The sequence below is a fragment of the Molossus molossus genome, unplaced genomic scaffold (genome assembly GCF_014108415.1).
Source record: "Molossus molossus isolate mMolMol1 unplaced genomic scaffold, mMolMol1.p scaffold_m16_p_4, whole genome shotgun sequence".
NCBI lineage: Eukaryota > Metazoa > Chordata > Mammalia > Chiroptera > Molossidae > Molossus > Molossus molossus.
The window spans coordinates 39,715,706-39,736,536 of NW_023425377.1; the positions used below are offsets into that span (position 1 = coordinate 39,715,706).

The following is a 20,831-nucleotide window of genomic DNA, read 5'->3' on the forward strand; positions in this document are numbered from 1 at the left end:
TTAGAGTGCTGCCCCAAAAACAAAAGATTTACGGGTTCGATTCCAGTCAAGGGCACATACCTCAGTTGTGGTTTGGTCCCAGACCCTGATTGGGGTCACATGGGCAACCAGTCAATGTGTCTCATATCGATGTTTCACTACCCTCCCCCACACCCCCACTCCCCTGCCTACTTGAAGATAAATGGAAAAAAATATCCTTGGGTGAGGATTAAAAACAAAAAACATACCTCAGAAAATTGAAAACTCAAAGTGAAAGTTTCTTATTCTGACATAGATAATAAAATACTTTAAAAAATAATCTTAATTGACTTTTAGAGAGAGAGAAACATGGATGTGAGTGTGACAGTGAAACATCCATCAGCTGCCCCTCACAGACCTCCCACTGGTGATGGAACCTGCAACCAGGTATGTGCCCTGACCAGAAATCAAACTGGCAACCCTTCAGAGCACAGGACGATGCCAACCCAACTGAGCCACACTGTCCAGGGCAATAAAAAATTTTCATAAATAAAAATTAAAAATAGCCCGGACAATGTGGCTCAGTGGTTGAGCGTCGACCCATGCAGCAAGAGGTTGCCAGTTCGATTCCCAGTCAGGACAGAGGCCCAGGTTGTGGGCCCAATCCCCAGTGTGGGGCATGCAGGAGGTAACCAATCAATATTCTCTCATCAGTGTTTCTCTCTCTCCCTCTCCCTGACTCTCAATCTCTCAAATATAATAAAAAAAAATTTTAAATAAAAGTAAGTAAAGATTTAATAAATACTTTATAATTTCACATGTATAAATCTTAACCCTTTCTCCCATTACAGTATTTGCACTGGAGTATGACTTAAGATACTGACTCAACAAGATACAATGGGCTACCTTATTTGGCCCTTACAAATTAAAATGTGCAGACTTAACATTAGACAATTCAGTTTCTTTCATTTTATTTTTATGATGGTTTGATTTCTCAGGAGAGAACAACACAAATACAAGATGCAGTCCCCAGTGACAAGGGGCTGGCTGGCTGAGACCATGTTCTTCTGGTCCCCTCAAAGCACTAGCTCAGCCCCTGAAAGAATTATAAATCTGAGAAGTTAGGGAAAGGTGTAGACTAGGGATTCTAATTAAACAAGAAAAATCAGTTAATGACATTGGTGCTCTATTCTTCACACATCAGTATTAATACAAACTGAACCATTTTAAATCACATAACTTGCCAATCCATTCCTAATCAAGTAGTTTTACTACCCCTACAAATTAAAAAAAAAAATTACATAAAGGTGTAAAGAGACACTGCAATGCAGGAGAGAAACTGATATTCTGTAAGCTTCTCCTTCGGAGTTCTGCAAGCTCTACGGTACTTCAGAGACCCAATACTCAAGCAGTTCATGACAAAAGATAAAAGTGAAAAAGTAGACACAGAGATCGGTGAAAACTTCGCCCATTTTGCTGTAGGTATCCATAGATCGATTTATTACTTCAGCAGGAATTCCAGATAATAGAAGTGCTGCTGTTAGTACTGTTGTCTTTATCTTCTTTTCACCCTGCACACAGAAGGACAAATAAATCTTATAGCTTCAGAAGACAACTTAAACTCTATAAAAACATTATCAGTTCTATTTTGTCTAACTGATTTCAAACTGTTAATGAAGTTTCAAAATATCAATCAATATCAACAGCCTGGCCAATGTGGCTCAGTGGATTGAGCGTCATCCCATGCACTGAGAGGTCCCAGTTCGAGTCCCAGTCAGGGCACATGCCCAAGTTGCAGGTTTGATCCCCAGTAGGGGCATGCAGGAGGCAGCCAATCGATGTTTCTCTCTCACATGGATGTTTCTCTCTTTCTCCCTTCCTCTCTCTCTAAAAAAATTAATGAAAACACAAAAAAATTAAGTATGTTTAAAATATATATATATATATTTTTTAATCCTCACCCGAGGACATTTTTTGCATTTATCTTCAGATACAGCAGGAGGGAGATAGAGAGAGAAACATTGACATGAGAGAGACACATCAAGTGGTTGCCACCCACACAACCCCAACCAGAGCCAGGGACAAACTGCAACCGAGGTACGTGCCCCTAGTGGGAACCAAAACCGGGACTCTCTGGTCCGCAGGCTGACACTCTAACCGCTGAGCCAAACCGGCCAGGGCTATTTTAAAATATTTTTTAAAATAATAATATATCAACAAACATTACTAAGCATATAATATGTAAAGTGGTAACTGCTAAGCAGTAGGGAGAAAGATATCATTCTTGCTATCAAAAGTTAAAAAAGATAGGACATAAGTGCTAAATGAATGACATGGATAATGTGTGGCATAGTGGATTATAGTGGATATAAATTACTCCAGGATTGTATGTATAAATAAAGCATGGGGAAGGATTTCAGGAGAAAGTGAAATTAAAAACAGTACTTTAAGAATAAGCAATATTGCCCTGGTCGGTTTGGCTCAGCAGTTAGAGCGGCAGCCTGCGGTCCAGAGAGACCCAGGTTCAGTTCCCGCTAAGGGCATGTACCTTGGTTGCTCTTTGTCCCCGGCCCTGGTTGGGTCATGCTGAGGGCCTTGCGGGTGGCAACCACTCGATGTGTCCCTTTCACATTGATGTTTCTCTCTCTCTCTTCCTCACTCTTCCTCCCACTCTATCTGAACAAAAAATGGAAAAAATGTCCTCAGGTGAGGATTAAAAAAAAAAAAAAAAGAAGCAATATTTAGATGGGCAGAAGTGAGAGGAGAAATCTTAAAGGTAAGTCTCATGACAACAAAAATCAGAAGAGTGACAGGTGTTAACCAGGAGGACAGTGAGTAATTTTGTCACAGAACATAGGAACATTCTATAGAGCCCTAATTACCATGCAAAGCAACTCACAGTTGATTACACATGCACTAGGATATTGCCTAACATTATTTCCTAATATAATTTTCTAGTTTCATTTTTTAAGAGAGAGTCAAGGCTGACTTTTCATTTAACTTACTGATTTGGTATCATCAAATCTAGTCACAATTAAAAATTTTTAATAATATAAAAAGCTATAGTCACCCAAGAGAAATCAAAGCCTATATACACAAAAAGATTCATACAAGAAAATTCTTAGCTGTTTTAGTTATAACCAAAATTGGATACCAAGAAGTCTATCAACAGATTAGGCAAATAAATGAATATATTCATACAGTGGATTATTACTCAGATAAAAAAGGGAGAAAATAAATTACTAATATATTCAACAACATGGCTGATTATCAAAAATACTATGCAGCCCTGGTCGGTTTGGCTCAGAGGTTAGAGCATCGGCCCGCGGACCAGAGTCTTGGATTCAGTTCTCACTAATGGCACGTACCTCGGTTGCAGTTTGTCCCCAGCCTAGGTTGGGGTCGTGCAGGTGGCAGCCACTAGATGTATCTCTCTCACATCGATGTTTCTCTCTCTTCCTCCCTTATTCTCTCCTGCTCTATCTGAAGATAAATGCAAAAAAGTGTCCTCGGGCCCTGGCTGGTTTGGCTCAGCGGTTAGAGCATTGGCCTGCAGTCCAGAGAGACCCGGATATGGATCCCGCTAAGGGCATGTACCTCAGTTGCAGTTTGTCCCCGGCCCTGGTTGGGTCGTGTGGGTGGCAGCCACTCAATGTGTCCCTTTCACGTCGATGTTTCTCTCTCTCTCTCTTCCTCTCTCTCCCTCCCGCTCTATCAGAACAACAACAACAACAAAAATGTCCTCGGGTAAGAATAAAAAAAAAGTGTCCAAATAAATAAATAAATAAATGCTATGCAGAATAAAAGAAGCCTTGTACAAAAATGTATGTACAGGAATACTTCCATTTATATGAAGTACTAAAACAGAAAAAAGTAATCTGTGGTGGGAAAACGAAAATTTGACCTTCGAATATAGGGGCTAGGACTGCTGCTGCCTGGAAAGGGACATGATGAAATTTCCTGATAGTAATGTTCTACACCTTGAAAGAATTTGGGTTTCATAGGCTGTCAAAACTCATTAAATGGTATACTAAAGACTTGAGCAATTCACCGTATGAAAATTTTACCATAAAGAAAAGAAAAAGAGCCCGGCTGGTGTGGCTCAGTGGTTGAGCGTCGACCCATGCACCAAGAGGTTGCCAGTTTGATTCCTGGTCAGGGCACATTCCCAGGTTGTGGGCCTGATCCCCAGTGGGGGCATGCAGGAGGCAGCCAATTGATGTTCTCTCTCATTGATGTTTCTATCGCTCTCTCCTTCCTTCCTGTCTCTCTAAAATAAATAAAGGAATAAAAAAAGAAAGAAAGAAAGAAAGAAAGAAAGAAAGAAAAGAGAAAAGAAGAGCCTGGCCAGAATGGCTCAGTTGGTTGAATGTCGTTCTGTGCACCAAAAGGATGCCAGTTCAATTCCCAGTCAGGGCACATACCTGGGTTTTGGGTTCAATCCCTGGTCGGGGCACATACAGAAGGCAACCAATTGATTTCTCTCTCTCTCCTTACCTCTCTCAGCCTGTCCTTGGGTGAGGATTAGAAAAAAGGGGGGCCCTGGCCGGTTTGGTTCAGCGGTTAGAGCGTCAGCCTGCGGTCCTGAGAGACCCGGGTTCGGTTCCCGCTAAGGGCGCGTACCTCGGTTGCAGTTTGTCCCCGGCCCTGGTCGGTTGTGCGGGTGGCAGCCGCTCGATGTGTTCCTTTCACATCGATGTTTCTCTCTCTCTGTTCCTCTCTCTCCCTCCCACTCTACCTGAACAAAAAATGGAAAAATGTCCTCGGGTGAGGATAAAAAAAAAAAAAAAAAAGAAAAAAGGGGGGAAAAAAGAACCATAAACAAACACTGAATTATAATGATATGTAAGCTGAAATGTGCAGGAATCAAGTATATTAATATTGTGACAGCATGAATGGAGGGACCAGGAGATTATATGTGGAATCTAATGAGCAAAATAAATTAATGAACAAAACAGAACCAGAGTCATGGATACATGGTACAGACTGACAGCTGTCAGAGTGGAGGTGGGTGGGCGATTGGGATGAAAGAAGGTGAAGAGATTTACCGAAGAACATATATGGCCCTGGCCAGTTTTGCTCAGCAGTTAGAGTGTCTGTTCTCAGACCAAAGGGTCACAGGTTTGATTCCAGTCAAGGACATGTATGTGGGATGCAAATTTGATCCCAGGCTCCAGCCAGGGTTGTGTGGGAAGCAATTAATTGATGTGTCTCTTTCACATCGATGTTTCTCTCTTAACAACAAAAAAAGAACATATATGCATAACCCATGGACACAGACAACAGTGTGGTGATGGCCATAGGGAAGGGGGGTGTGGAAGTAAGCAAATAGGGGGGAAATGGGGAACATCTGTAATATCAACAATAAAAATAAAAATAAAACTTTAAAAATGGATAGAAAATTGGACACATACATAATAAACACAGCGAAATATTAATTATAGAATCTAGGTTGTAAATATAAATGGGTGTTATTTGAACAATTTGTTCAACTTTTCTAGGTTTAAAAACTGTTATTAACAGCCCTGGCCAGTTTGGCTCAGCGGTTAAAGTGTTGGCCCAAGACCACAGGGACCAAAGGGTCTCGGGTTTGATCGATTCCAGTCAAGGGCACATGTCTGGGTTGCAGGTTGGATCCCCAGCCCTGGGGTCATGCGGGAGGCAACCGATCGATGTCTCTCTCTCACACTGATGTGTATCTCTCTCTCCCCCTCCTTCCCTTTGACTCTCTCTAAAAGTCAATGGAAAAATATCCTTGGGTGAGGGTTGAAAAAACAACTGTTTTAACAAAATAGTTTTATATTATTTACAATTATTTTTTTATAGTCAGATAGAATCTTACTTTAGAGAAAGAGAGACATTGATCACTTGCCTCCAGCACTCGCCCTGATTAGGGACTGAACCCACAATCTGGCCAGGAATCAAACTGGCCACCTTTTGGAATATGGGATGCTACTCCAATCAACTGAGCCACACCAGCCAGGGCTGTTTTTTAATTTTTTTATTTATTGATTTGAGAAGGGGAGAGAGGGAGAGATGATAGGGGGGGGAGAGAGAGAGAGAGAGAGAGAGAGAGAAACATGGATTTGTTATTCATGTATTCACTGGTTGATTCTTGTATGTGCTGTGACTGGGGATGGAACCGGCAACCTTGGTATATCAGGATGATGCTCTAATCAACTGAGCTACCTGGCCAGGGCTCTTCCATAGTTTCTTTACACACATCTAAGCAAAATCAAATATCTATATTTTCTTCCCTTTTACAAAAAAGAAGTATACTGCAGGTCCTATTCTGTATTTGACTTTTTTCTCTTAATACTTCTTGGCAAGCTTACCATTATCACATTATCAGTACATGAAGAGATTCTCAATGAATAGGCCAAAGCTCTTTTTAAAATATGTTTTTGTTGATTTTTAGAGAGAGAGAGAGAGGAAAGAAGAGAAAGATAGAAGTATCTATCGATGCCTCTTGCACGCCCCCCACTAGGGACCAAGCCTGAAACCCAGGCACATGTCCTGACCAGGAATCGAACCGGGACCTCTCAGTTCATGGGAGGACGCTCAATTCACTGAGTTTAGAGAGAGAGGAAGTCAGGGGGAGAGAGAAATAGAAACATAGATGAGAGAGAACATCGACTGGCCACCTCCTGCATGCTCCTCACTGGGGATTGGGCCCACAACCTAGGCATGTGTACTGACCGACAATCAAACTGGCGACCTCTTGGTTCATGGGTCAATGCTCAACCTCTGAGCCACATCAGCCAGACACGGCCATAGCTTATTAACTAGTCGTTTATCAGTAGATATTTAGGTTGTTTCCAAACTTTGCTATTGCTAAACTACAGTCAATGTTTCAAGGGTAAATTTCTAAACAAATGCTTTTATTAAAATTACACTTTTAGAGCATTTGAGATCTTTCTCCCTGGTATATATTGTCAGTTTAATTCAAATAAAGTCTTATAAAAATTTTGTTTTTAAGTTGTACTTTTGGGGCCCTGGCTGGTTTGGCTCAGCAGTTGGAGCATCAGCCTACGGTACATAGAGACCTGGGTTTGGTTCATGCTAAGGGCGCGTACCTCAGTTGCCATTTGTTCCCAGCCCTGGTTGGTCGTGCGGGTGGCAGCCACTTGATGTATCCCTTTCATGTCGATGTTTCTCTCTCTCTCTTCCTCTCTTTCCCTCCCACTCTATCTGAACAAAAAATGGAAAGAAATGTCCTTGGGTGAGGATAAAAAAAAAAAATTGTACTTTTGGGGGAAGTCAATAAATATACAACTGCATTATCAAAAGTTTTTAATTAAGAATAACATTTCTGCCCTGGCCGGTTTGGCTCAGCGGTTAGAGCGTCGGCCTGCGGTCCTGAGAGACCCGGGTTCGGTTCCCGCTAAGGGCATGTACCTCGGTTGCAGTTTGTCCCCAGCCCTGGTTGGTCGTGCGGGTGGCAGCCACTCGATGTGTCCCTTTCACATCGATGTTTCTCTCTCTCTCTCTGTTCCTCTCTCTCCCTCCCACTCTACTTGAACAAAAAATGGAAAAATGTCCTCGGGTGAGGATAAAAAAAAAAAAAAAAGAATAACATTTCTTTTACTCATTTACTTAGTATATTTGACGTATTTGGCCCCTTAAAAATATAAATGTTTCAAATCCATAAAAAAAATATGAGGTCTATCAAGTGTATCACAAATCACTAAGCAAATAGCCTAGTAGCCATTTCTCAGCCAAAAACTCACAGAAAACTCAATCACACAAGTAGAATTTCTTTTTTCTATTTCTCACCCGAGGATATTTTTCCATTTATTGTCAGATAGAGTGGGAGGGAGGTAAAGAGAGAGAGACAGAGAGAAACATTGAAACATCAATGTGACAGAGCCACATCGACTGGTTGCCTCCTGCATAACCCAGGGACAGGGATAAACCTTAACCAAGGTACCCTTGACCGGTGCCCTTGACCGGAATCAAACCCATGATTCATTGGCCCATGGGCCGATGCTCTAACCACTGAGCAAACTGACCAGGGCAAGTAGAATTACTTTCTATACCAGCCAAATCAAGTTCCATAAAACTGTGTATATAGATCTAGAGTCAAGCAGACCAGGTAAACACTGACACTCCCCACAATTCTGTTCTGCAATTTTGGCCAAATATTTCTTGCAAATATTAGGCCCTCGGTGTTAAAGACCAAGTGCACTGTTATTAAGTGTCCATTTTGTAGCACAGTAAGATAACTGAACTCACTTTAAAATTAATGTCCTTTATCATAAACAAAATGTATCATTAAATCTTTACTAAGTAATTAAATTGAACACTTGTATATGCATACTATTCAAAGTCTGTCTTGAGATTTCCGCAACCCCCAAACTATGGTAGACCAATATATTTATAATATACAATAAAAATGTTATGGCAATGTCTAATTATTATAAAAGTTTCTAATTACTCACTTTCTGCACTTAACGCATTACAAACAGAACAAAAAGTTTGATTGTTGGCCAATCATACTTTGAGTAGCACTATAAATATCTGACTCAGACTATAAATATGACAAGTTTTTTAAAAGTTCTTAAGATTATCTAGTTATTAATCAATCTAAATACATCACCATAATTTAGGAAAAAAAACGTAATTTACCTTGGGAAAATATTTGTATAGTCCCATGTATGCAAGTTGTAAAGTAAGAAATGGAGCAAATATGGACTGTGAAGATAGAAGATATAATTATATGTTTCCAACAAATCATTCAAATCACAATAAATCAAACTAACAACAGCTATAAATTCCAAGCAAAAATCGAATAAAGTATTTACTTTTAGCAGTTGAAAGCAATCTTGTTTCTGAAGAAGAGTGAAGAAAATAAAGGGATCTGGTTATGATAAACATGTTTCTCAAGTTAAATTTCACTCTTTAATGTCCCCCAAAATGTCTTCCCTCATAAAAACTTACCTTTTAAAAAAACTTAAAGTATTCAGTGGTGATAGATGTATATACATCATACAGTACCGTCTCTCTCATCTGGAGTAATTTACTGACAATTTGAAAAGCACACATAAAAGGCCCAGTACTCAAAATAGATGCCCATACATTCCTCAGACTTTGGGGCAAGAAACTAACTCATATAACTACATCACTGGCCCTCAAATGACAAGCTATTCTTACTAAAGATAAAAGGGCTTGGTTATCTTGCTTGTCACACAATAAAATAAAAAAAGATAAAAATAATACTTAATTTACATTTATTTCTAAAATTAAAACTAGCCCTGGCCAGTTTTCTCAGTGGTTAGAGCAACAGCCCACAAACAAATGAGTCTTGGGTTCAATTCCAGTCAAGGGCACACACCTTGGTTGTGGTTTGTCTCTGGCCCTGGTCAGGGTCGTGCGGGAGGCAACCAGTCAATGTGTCTCTCTCAGATCAATGTTTCTTTCTCTTTCTCCCTCTCCCCCCCTCTATCTGAAGATAAATAAAAAAATATCCTCGGGTAAGGATAAAAAAAAAAAAGCTGTAAAATTAAAACTATTTGAAGGGAATGAAGAAGCAAACATTACTAGATGGAAATACAGTGAGAGCACTGAAAACTAACAGTTGAAAATCTGATAGTAAAGAAAACCAGAAAGTCAAAAAAAATTCACACAAAAGGAGGCACAAAAATAGCACAACTTTAAAGCATGAAAGTACAGAGCCCTTTACAGTAAGAGTAAAAAAAACCCCCAAAAAAACCAGGTACACATCTCACTAAATGCTGAAAGCTATGATGATAATTTTTCATCAGGGGAGAAAAAAAATCAAATTTGTTCAACATAGTCTCTTTAAGAAAAGATTTGCATAAATATAGATTTTAAGAAGCATTTTGTGTAATAATATAAACCATAATTATCTAGAAAATTTACTTATGTGCATGTACTTGATATTCTTAACATGCCTACTGAATGGAAATATCTCAAAGAGCAAGACACTAAACTATTATGAACGATGCTTTCCTTCATTCCGCCACATACTGTAAAACAAAAGGACCAATAAATCCCGTTTCAACGAACAGCCATTGGCACATGAAAGTACAGCAAAAATGGAAATCATTTTTATAATACTCCATTATAAAATGTTGAAATGCCTTCGGAATCATTTAAAAAATGACATCATGTTCAGGACCACAGGAACTTCATTTTAATACTTAAAATTATTTCAAAAGTGGTAATTAACATATAGTATATGTAGGTACTTTACCCTTTGGGTTTAGAATGAAACTGCCTGGGTTTAATCCCAGCTGTCACTTAGCAGCTGTGTGACCTTGGACAAATGATTTAACCTCTATGAGTCTCCATTCCCTCATCTATAAAACAAGATTCAAAGGATATATAGTTCATAAGGATGAAGTTAAATAAATCATGGCTAATTTTCATTTTCCATTATATGTCTTACCAAATATTTGCAAACAAAAGCTCTGACTCCAAAGGCAAGAAGAGCACATCCAACCAATCTAAATATTCGGAAAGAGTCAAATTCTTCTGTTGTATTTCCATCCTCTTGATTGGGTTTTTCACTAATCAGCTGTTTCCTTAGTTTCATTGCTTCTTCAAATCTGGAGAGGTACTGTTCTAGGCCATGGCGAGAACCCCTCTGGACAGTGTCTGTCAGGTCCCCCCTGTTTCGCTGCCGGAGCTCAAGGCTTACATCATTACTGCACTCAGGTGGTTTCATAAAAGAGTCCAATTTGTCTCCCAGCTCAGTCCCCTTTACTTCTGCCACACCGCTCTGCTGGTCAGTTGTTCCTGTACTGACCGAATCACCCAGCACTATTCGCTTTGAAACTGAAGGAATGATGAGGGAGTTCAGTTTATCACTGTCCTGTTGTTTTGATTTTATTTGACTTTCTTCTTCTGAGAAAAGAAATTTAGAAACCATATGTATTACATATAGGAAAACACCTTTCATAGTAATATTTTAAAATGCACTGAGCTAGATCTCTGAATCTAAATTAATGCTGATTCTGTATAAAACATAAACTAGTTTTTCCTCTACACCCTCAAAATATATCACTCAAAAGAAGTATCCATGCAGAGAATATAATCCAAACTTCGGGGTAAAAGGCTAGTAAACAAATTGGAAAAGACAGGCAGGGAGGGAGTGAACAAGCTATAATGCCCAAGTTTTCATGTATAATACATCCCAGAACTATGGTTGCATTGCCTGCTCTAGCTTATTTGGTTAAAATTAGAATATTATTAAAGTTTTTTAAAATTTGTATTTTAATATTATATGTCTGAATCCAGAATCGTGTCAGCAAAGGGTGTGGCATATCCTACAGCAACTGTTTACGTAATCCTTCCACTGTAGTCTGGGAACCATTAGTAGGGACTTAAGCCGGTTTAGAATGCTGTTCCGGTTTAAAATAAAACAAAAACCTTAATGGCACACATTTTCAAAGCAAAAGGACAAAATATGGAATGTATCTCAGAGAAGACAGTAAATGCTTTGGGAAAGAATAAACATTCTATTAATCATTAAAGGAAGAAATAGTTTTGTAACTATTGTTCTAGGAGAATTTGAAATAGTTCTCTTACCTCTCTTGGTAGTTGTCAGCTGCAAAGCTGTGAACTGTCTGTAAGTTCAGAACCATATATATATAAAGCCCCATGGAACAAAAGTCACAAAGATCTAAGGAGCTTGCAACCAATGACTAAAGGCCAGTTACTAAAGTCAACACTCAGTGGGAAGTTTGAAAACACTAGCACATACTAGGTGTTCAATAAATATCCACATACAAAATTTTAAAGAAACTCATTGTACATGTCACTGGGGGAGAAATGAGGAACTCTCCAAGGGTTAAAGGCAGTTCCTGATATAAATCACATCAATCTTGCCCTGGCCAGTTTGGCTCAGTGGTTAGAGCGTTGGCCTATGGTCTGGAGTGACCCTGCTAAGGGCATGCACCTCGGTTGCAGTTTGTCCCTGGCCCTGGTTGGGTCATGCGGGTGGCAGCCACTCGATGTGTCCCTTTCATGTTGATGTTTCTCTCTCTCTCTCTTCCTCTCTCTCCTTCCCACTCCGTCTGAACAAAAAATGGAAAAATGTCCTCAGGTGAGGATTAAATAAATAAATAAATAAATAAATAAAATAAAATAAAACAATAAATCACATCAATCTCAGCATCCTAGGAGAGAAGACCTAGGGTGAGCATGTCCCACTTGTTGGGTCTCCATAAAGAATGGTCGCTCCAAATTTTTAGAAGACCTGTAGATGACAACGCTAAGGACACAACACAGACCGTAAGAGTCCCTGGTCCACGTAGGAAGGACTAGGGGGCAGTTCAGTAAAGACAAACTTATGAGGGCCGACAGTTATAGCAAAAGGCAAAAGAAAGAAGACCCTAGGGAAGGCGATGTAAGGGAAAGAAAGCATTCAGCACAATAGGCAGAGCAGTCTGGGGATAAAATGTACGCCCTTCAAGAGGCGAAGGGGTGGGGAAGAAAGAACGGGTCGTCTCAGGAAACTGGGCAGAGGGCGCCACGGCAGAGCGCAGCCCTTGGCGGAGGTGGGACACCTCTAGGCGAAGCCTTTGGGAAATTGAGAAGAGCGACTAGAAACGTCCCGGGGTTAGGGAGTGAGAACTTGGGACTTGACCTAAGGAGCAGGGGCAGAAAGTAGAGCGCAGTCAAAAAGGTCCGTGGGGTGGAGAGAGAAAGAATGATCCGAAGACTGGAAAGGGTGGGCGGGATACTGAGAGCAACACGGAGGTCCTCACCCGCGCCACTCCCGGGCCTGTGAAAGCCCATGATCCGATTGATGCGCTGCTCGGAATTCATGAGCAGCTTTCTCCGCCGCAGTTCGGCCCGACGCTGGGAAGCCGACAGGCCTGAGCCCACCGGGGCCCCCGGCCGCTCCCCGCTGTCAGTAGCGACGGTCGCCGGCTCCATCTTCCTTTCCACAATCTGGGAGAGGCGATGGTAGCGCTGGTGGCAACAGCAGCGGAGCCGATGACTTCAGGCCCGACCGCAGGGCGCGCGCGCCCTTTTCGCCGTAGACCTGCCCCCCAGCGCCGAGCTAGAGACTGCGACGCAGCGTGCGCGCGGCCCGACCGGACCGGCCGAAGCTTGCGCCGCCATTTTGAGTGAGGGCAGCGCGGGATGCCCTAATTCCTCCCGCCTCGCTGGCCTTCGCCGTTCCCCTCCCCAGCCTTCGGGCGTCTCTGCTGCCTACTTGAAGGTGAAGGAAATCGGCACCTAGCCTGACCGGCGTGCAATGAATGGGAGTGAGAACTACACTAATTGAGCGCTGATCTGGTGCCAGGAAACAAAATGGAGGTTGCAGCGGCAGGCACTCGTTTCCACCGACCTCCTGTGGCCTGGCGTAGAGACCGCGGGAATACGTAACTCTGGGAGCGACGCTTCGGGGAGGGTCGCGTTTGGGATTTGTTCTTGGTGCTGATTCCTCATCTTCAACCCCTCTTGTCCCAAATACGCCTGGTTTGTTCCAGTCTTTCCTCACGTCTTAGTTCAAGACTTTCCTAGGGAAACCTTCTCAGTCCAAACCTTGCCACCCCCTTTCAACACTCCCCATTCCCCTTTTTAAAATAAATTTTTATTTTTTAATTACAGCTGATGTACAATATTATATGCTTCAGGTATAGTTATTTAGGCATTTATATAATTCATGAACTGATCATCCCGTAAGTCTAATACTATTCTCTTTATCTGCCTTTTTCTCCTTAACAGTTACGGCTCGCAAAGTAAATTTTTGTAGTTACTTTATTGTCTGTTTCTCCGTGAAGACCAGCCCTGTGTTCTGTTCACAGCTGCAACTCCTAGAACAGTGTGAGCGCTGAGCAGGACCGACTTACGCAGTGTTGAGGGCCCACAATATTCTTAGGGACCCAAGAAAATGTTTTTAATTTTTTTAAAAATCAGGAAAAAATGTAATAATAATAAATATATAATAATGACTCCAGCTTGTATTATACTCTTTATTATATATAATATATAATTTTGAATATGCTTTTACGGAGGAAGGAGGCCATGAAAATAAAGTGCCTAGGGCCTACAAATGCAGCCCTGGAGCGCAATAATGACTAAGTGAAGGAGTAAATGAATGAAGGAATTGAATCCCGCCTCAACCTTTGCTGCGAGGCTGCAGAGGTTGAAGCAGCCTAGTGCGCCCCCTGCAATGAAGCACAATCACACTCAAAATCAGCAGTAGGATAAAATCCCTCTTAGGAGGTAATAAATACTATATTTAACTGTTAGTCAACTAACCCTGTCACAGACAAAAAGGGAGCTTGAGAAAAAAAGTGTAAAAAACAAAATTTATTTTTTGTAGTCAACCATGTAAGGGACTCAGTATAAACACAATTTTCCACCTTGATTGCATGAAGGTTATTAACATGTCCTAGTTAATCATTTTAAAGCATTACCCCTAGTCCATGTGGCTCCACTGGTTGAGCATCCTCCCATGCACCAAAAGTTTATCAGTTCAATTCTGGGCCAGTTTGGGGGTTCAACCCCTAGATGGGGTGTGCATGGGATCGATGTTGCTCTCTCCCTCTCCTTTGCTCTCTAAAATCAATAAAAACATTATTTAAAATTTTTAAAGCATTAAAAGAGATTTCCATGCATATCTGTACAGACCTACATCTCCAAGGTCCAGACTGTCTTTTGAAAATTCTGCAATTGAAATAATTGCTCAAAGTTGGATAGATCACAATTCCAGATATCAGGTTATACTACAAAGCCATTATAATCAAAATAGCCTGGTACTGGCACAAGAACAGGCATATAGAACAATGGAACAGAACAGAGAACCCAAAAATTGACCCAAGCCATTATGCTCAATTAATATATGACAAAGGAGGCAAGAGCATACAGTGAAGTAAAGACAATCTCCTCAATAAATGTTGGGAAAACTGGACAGGTACATGCAAAAAAAAAAAAAAAAAAGAAACTAGACTGCCAACTTACACCATATACATAAATAAACTCAAAATGGATGAAAGACTTAAATGGAAGTTGTGAAGCCATAAAAGTCCTAGAAGAAAATATAGGCAGCAAAATCTCAGACATCACATGCAACAGAATTTTCACTGATATATCGCCTAGGGCAGGAGAAGCAAAGGAAAAACTTAATAAGTGGGACTACATCAAACTAAAAAGCTTCTGCACAGCAAAAGAAACCAGCATCAACATGAAAACAGAACCCATCATATGAGAGAACATATTTTCCAATGATACATTGGATAAGGGGTTAATTTCCAAAATATATAAAGTACTCATACAACTCAACAAAAAGAAGACAAACAATCCGATTGAAAAATGGGGCTACTCTCTCCTTAGAGGCAGTCCGGCAGGCTGATTCCCAATAAACCTTCACTTCTGGAGACCCTGCACCACCTCGTTCTGCCTCGTTCTTACAGAAAGGAGAGAGAGAGACATCAACTGGTTGCCTGTTGCATGACCTGACCAGGGCCAGGGACAAAATGTAACCAAGGTACATGCCCTTGACGGGCATCGAACCTGCGACTCATTGGTTTGTGGGTTGACGCTCCAACTACTGAGCCAAACCGGCCAGGGCTCAACATCTATTTCTGGAATGAGTACCAGGTCAACGTGCTTGGGATTCCACAGTAAAAGAAAGAGCCACTGTGCCTGCCCTTGAGGAGCTTGCCTTCCAGTGAGGACCACAAAAGATAATAGGTTTGAAATGGAATTGCATTCACCTTCATGCATTCACCCAGTTGTGCACCAGGAACTAACAATTTCTCTTCAAGCTGATGCTGCGATTATTCCACTAACTCAAGAACAAACTGGAAGTTACACTGGAGAGTTCAGCATGCAAAGAACAGTGGGAACTTCACAAAAAGCTCGCGAATTATTTGCAAGTCAGAGAGAGAGGAAGAGAGTGAGTTATAGACACATCAAGGTGAGAGAAAAACAGCCTTCTACACGGCCCCAGTGGGAATTGAGCCTGCAACCTGGGCATGTGACCTGACCGGGAATGAAACCAGGACCTCTCCGTTTATGGATGATGCTCAATCCACTGAGCCACACTGGCCAGGCAAGATATGGATATTTTAAAATAGCATAGCAAAAGAGGTACACACATAAAATCGAACAATTTAAATAAAAGCCCTATAATGTTAAACTTGACTTGGGAAAAAAAAAAAAAAAAAGGAAAAAAAAATGGGCAGTGTTGCCTAGACCAGTTTGCTCAGTGGTTAGAGCATCGGCCCATGAACCAGTTTCGGTTCCCGCAAAGGGCACATATCTCGGTTGCAGTTTGTCCCTGGCCCCAGTTGAGGTCGTGTGGGTGGCGAACAGTCAGTGTGTCTCTCACGTCAATGTTTCTCTCTCTCTCTTCCTCCCTCTAGCTCTACCTGAAGGTAAATGCAAAAAAAAGTGTCCTTGGGTGAGGATAAAAAATAAGGGGGTAGCGGACCTGAATAAACACTTCTCCAAACAGGACATACAAATGGCCAAGAGATATATGAAGAAATGCTCAACATCACTAATCATCAGAGAGATGCAAATTAAAATGTCTATGAAGTATCACTTCACACTTGCCAGAATGACTGCCATCAACAAATCATCCAACAAGTGTTGGCCAGGGTGTGGAGAAAAGGGGACTCTAGTACACTGCTGGTGGGAATGCAGACTGGTGCAGCCACTATGGAAAACAATATGGTGTTTCCTCAAAAAATTAAAAATGGGACTTCCGGTCAAGATGGCGGCGTAGGTAAACGCGGTATCGCGTCCTCCCACAACCACATCAAAGTTACAACTAAACTACAGAACAGCTATCATCCAAAACCGCCTGAAATCAAGCTGAATGGAAGTCCTACAACTAAGGAATTAAAAAAAAAAAAGCAGCTACATCCAGACTGGTAGGAGGGGCGGGGGCGGCGGCGGCGCGAGGGGCTGGTCCCACACCCAAGTGTGGCGGATAAAAATCAGGAGGCTCCTGCGGCTGGGAAGGTCCTTCCTGAGGACTGAGGGGTCCCCGTCCCACACCAGGTGCCCCGCACAGGGTTCCAGTGCCAGGAAGAGAAGTCCCCATAACTTCTGGCTGGAAAAACCAGCAGAAACTGAGCCTCAGGGAAGCTGAGGTGGCTGGAGCCCCAGGCAGCTCCCTAAAGGGCCCGCGCACGGACTTATCGGACTCTCTCCCTCTAAGCTTGGAGGGGAGGCAGCTTGAGGGGCGCCAGAGACATACAGGGAAGAACTGAGCTGTTTGGCACTGGAGCGAGGGCTGGAGAGGGGGCTTCCTCGGGGACAAACGTGCTGTAAGAGGCCTTTGTTCCTTTGATGAGCCCTTCCCGGGAACGGCAGACAGAAGCCATATCTGGGACTCCAGCAACCTGACTCACACTGGTAGCCCCGCCCTCCTGACTCCCTGAGGCCCTGCCCCGCCCCGCCCAACTTTCAAGCCCACCCAAGCTGTTGCCACTTGCTTAACCATAGGATTGGCCTGTCTTGGATCCTGCTTCAGGTTTTTCCTAAATTCTTTCAAACGAGCAGCATCAGGTCTCAGCGAGCCCCATACCTCTCATTAAGTAATACACAGAAACAAACACAGGGAGGCAGCCAAAATGAGGATACAAAGAAACAGGTCCCAAATGAAAGAACAGAACAAAACCCCAAGAAAAGAACTAAGCGAAATGGAGATAAGCAACCTAACAGATGCTGAGTTCAAAATACTGCTTATAAGGATGCTCAATGAACTCAGTGAGGGCCTCAAGAGCATAAAAAAGGACCAGTCAGAAATGATCGATGCACAGTTAGAAACGAAGGAGGCTTTAACTGAAATAAAGAATAATTTACATAGCTTCAATAATAGAGTACGTAAATCCAGGGAGCAAACCATCGATTTGGAATATAAGGAAGCAAAAAACGCCCAATCAGAACAGCAAAAAGAAAAAAGAATCCAAAACAATGAGGATAGTGTAAGGAGCCTCTGGGACAACTTCAAGCGTGCCACCATTCGCATCTTGGGGGTGCCGGAAGGAGAAGAGCGAGAACAAGAAATCGAAAACCTGTTTGAAACAATAATGGCAGAAAACTTTCCTAACTTGGTGAAGGAAACAGACATACAAGTCCAGGAAGCACAGAGAGTCCCAAACAATATGAACCCCAAGAGGCCCACACCAAGACACATCATCATCAAAATGCAAAAGGTTCAAGACAAAGAGAGAATCTTAAAAGCAGCAAGAGAAAGGCAGTTAGTTACCTACAAGGGAGTACCCATTAGGCTGTCAGCTGATTTCTCAAAAGAAACTTTGCAGGCCAGAAGGGAGTGGCAAGAAATATTCAGAGTGATGAAAACCAAGAACCTACAACCAAAATTACTCTATCCTGCAAAGCTGTCATTTAGAATCGATGGACATATAAAAACTTTCCCAGACAAGAAAAAGTTAAAGGAGTTCATCACTACCAAACCGTTATTATATGAAATGATGAAGGGTCTTTTTGAAGAAAAAGATAAAATGTATGAACAAACAAAATGGCAATGAATACATATCTATCAACAATGGAATCTACAAACAAAATGAACAAGTAGAACAGAAACATTCTCATAGATACAGAGAACATTTTGTTGGTTGCCAGTTGGGAAGGGGGTTGGGGGAATGGGTGAAAAAGGTGAAGGGATTAAGAAGCACAAATTCATTGCTAGTCTGACAAACCTCAAAGGGAAAGGGGTTGGGGGGGTGGGAAGAGATAAACCAAAGAACTTATATGCATAACCAATGGACACGGACAATAGTTTGGGAAAAGGTGGGAGGGGGGCGGGAGTGGAGAGGAGGGGGTCAATGGGGGGAAAATGTGGAACATCTGTAATACATTTTACATCCAACAATAAAGATGTGAAAAAAAAAAAAAAAAAAAAAAATTTAAAATGGGCCCTGGCCCGTTTGGATCAGCGGTTAGAGCGTTGTCCCGCAGACCAGAGAGTTCTGGGCTTGGTTCCCGCTAAGGGCATGTATCTTGGTTGCAGTTTGTCCCCGGCCTCTGTTGGGGTTGTGCAGGTGGCAGCCACTTGATGTGTGTCTCTCTCACATCGGTGTTTCTCTCTCTCTTTTCCCTCCTTTCTCCCTCCCACTCTGTCTGAGGATAAATGCAAAAATGTCCTCAGGTGAGGATAAAAAGAAAATTAAAAATGGAACTGCCATTTGACCCAGTGATTCCACTTCTAGAAATATATACTAAGAAGCCTGAAACACTAATTAGAAAGAATATATGTACCCCTATGTTCATAGCAGCACTATTTACAATAGCTAAAATTTGGAGACAGCCCAAGTGTCCATCAGATGAGTGGATAAAAAAGCTGTGGTACATCTATACAATGCAATACTATGCAGCTATAAGAAAGAAAGATCTTTTGCCCTTTGAAACAACATGGAGAAACCTGGAGAGTATTATGCTGAGCAAACTAAGCCTGTCAAAGGTAGACAAGTATCACATGATCTCACTTATTTGTGGAATATTATGAACAAAATAAGCTGATGAACAAAATAGATCTAGAGACATGGAAGTAGGGAGCCAGACAGACAAAACTCAGAGGGAACGGGGAGGGGGGGGTCGGGGAATGATAACCAAAGAACATATATGCGTAACCAATGGACACAGGCGACAGTGCAGGGAAGGTGTGGCAGGGGAGTGGGAGGAGGGTATGAGTGGGGGAAAAAAGAAGGGACATCTGTAATACTGTCAACAATAAAGGAAAAAAAAGAAATTATTGTTAAATAGTAACAAATGGAAAAACTTGATGAAATCAAATCCTGATGAGTCAGGGCCAAATAACAGTTTCAGGATGAACAAAGGATTTTTTCATTTGGGGGATAAAAAAGATTTTTCATTTGAGAGAGCCTGTAGAAGCCAAATGAAAAATATGGTTCTTTATCCCTTGCCAGTGTGGCTCATTTGGTTGAGCATCGTCCTGTGTGCCAAAAGGTTGCTGGTTTGATTCCTGGTCAGGGTACATGCCCGGATTGTAGGTTTGGAGCCCATACTGGAGGCAACAAATCCATGTTTCTCTCTCTCTCATTGATCTTTCTTTCTCTAAAAAATAAATAAAAACAGCCCTGGCCGGTTTGGCTCAGCCGTTGGAGCGTCAGCCTGCGGCACAGAGAGACCCGGGTTCGGTTACCACTAAGGGCACGTACCTCGGTTGCAGTTTGTCCCCAGCCCTGGTTGGTCGTGCGGGTGGCAGCCATTCGATGTGTCCCTTCCCATCGATGTTTCTCTCTCTCTCTCTCTTCCTCTCTCTCCCTCCCACGCTATCTGAACAAAAAATGGAAAAATGTCCTCGGGTGAGGATAAAAAATAAATAAATAAAATAAATAAATAAATAAAAACATTTAAAAAATTTTTTGGTTCTTTAGGTTTGTTGATGTATGATAGCTCATTTAGTCAAGTAAGAAAAGTACCAGGGTTTCATATTACATGATTACTTATTGATTACTTATTTTGGGGAAACCATTTCCCTATGAGGTTTCTGTAGTTTATTAATTAAATTTACTAGTATTAATAGTACTTCTCAGTGGTGTCTATGATTTGTTCATAAATGATGTGCATACTTAATATTCTTGTATTAATTTGTATCTCCCTTGTAACAGACTTTACAAGGGCAAGCCCATCCTTTCTAAAAAAATATATATATGTATATTTTTTTATCCTTACCTGAGAACATTTTTGCATTTATCTTCAGATAGAGGAGGAGGGACAGAGGAGGGAAGAGAGAGACAGAAACATCGATGTGAGAGAGACATATCGACTGGTTGCCACCCACACAACTCCAACAAGGGTTGGGAATAAACTGCAACCGAGGTACGTGCCCTTAGCAGGAGCCAAACCCTGGACTCTCTAGTCTGCGGGCTAATGTTCTAACCGCTGAGCCA

General features: G+C 41.8%; 1 protein-coding gene across 1 annotated transcript; it reads right to left on the bottom strand.

Moving 5' to 3' along the window:
* Positions 1 to 779: 779 nt before the first annotated feature.
* Positions 780 to 12,956, bottom strand: CAMLG (calcium modulating ligand). The gene is made up of 4 exons (XM_036242073.1): positions 12,693 to 12,956; positions 10,370 to 10,827; positions 8,587 to 8,652; positions 780 to 1,529 (listed from the first exon to the last, which is right to left on the bottom strand). The coding sequence occupies exons 1-4, from the start codon at positions 12,862 to 12,864 to the stop codon at positions 1,338 to 1,340; spliced, it is 888 nt and encodes a 295-aa protein (XP_036097966.1). The 5' UTR covers positions 12,865 to 12,956; the 3' UTR covers positions 780 to 1,337.
* Positions 12,957 to 20,831: the final 7,875 nt, after the last annotated feature.

Coding starts and splice junctions, on each gene's coding strand:
- CAMLG (XM_036242073.1), bottom strand. CDS start 12,864: ATGGAGCCGGCGACCGTCGCTACTGACAGCGGGGAGCGGCCGGGGGCC. Junction 10,828..12,692: donor CAGGCCCGGGAGTGGCGCGG/GTGAGGACCTCC, acceptor TTCTTTTCTCAG/AAGAAGAAAGTCAAATAAAA. Junction 1,530..8,586: donor TATACAAATATTTTCCCAAG/GTAAATTACGTT, acceptor TTCTGTGTGCAG/GGTGAAAAGAAGATAAAGAC.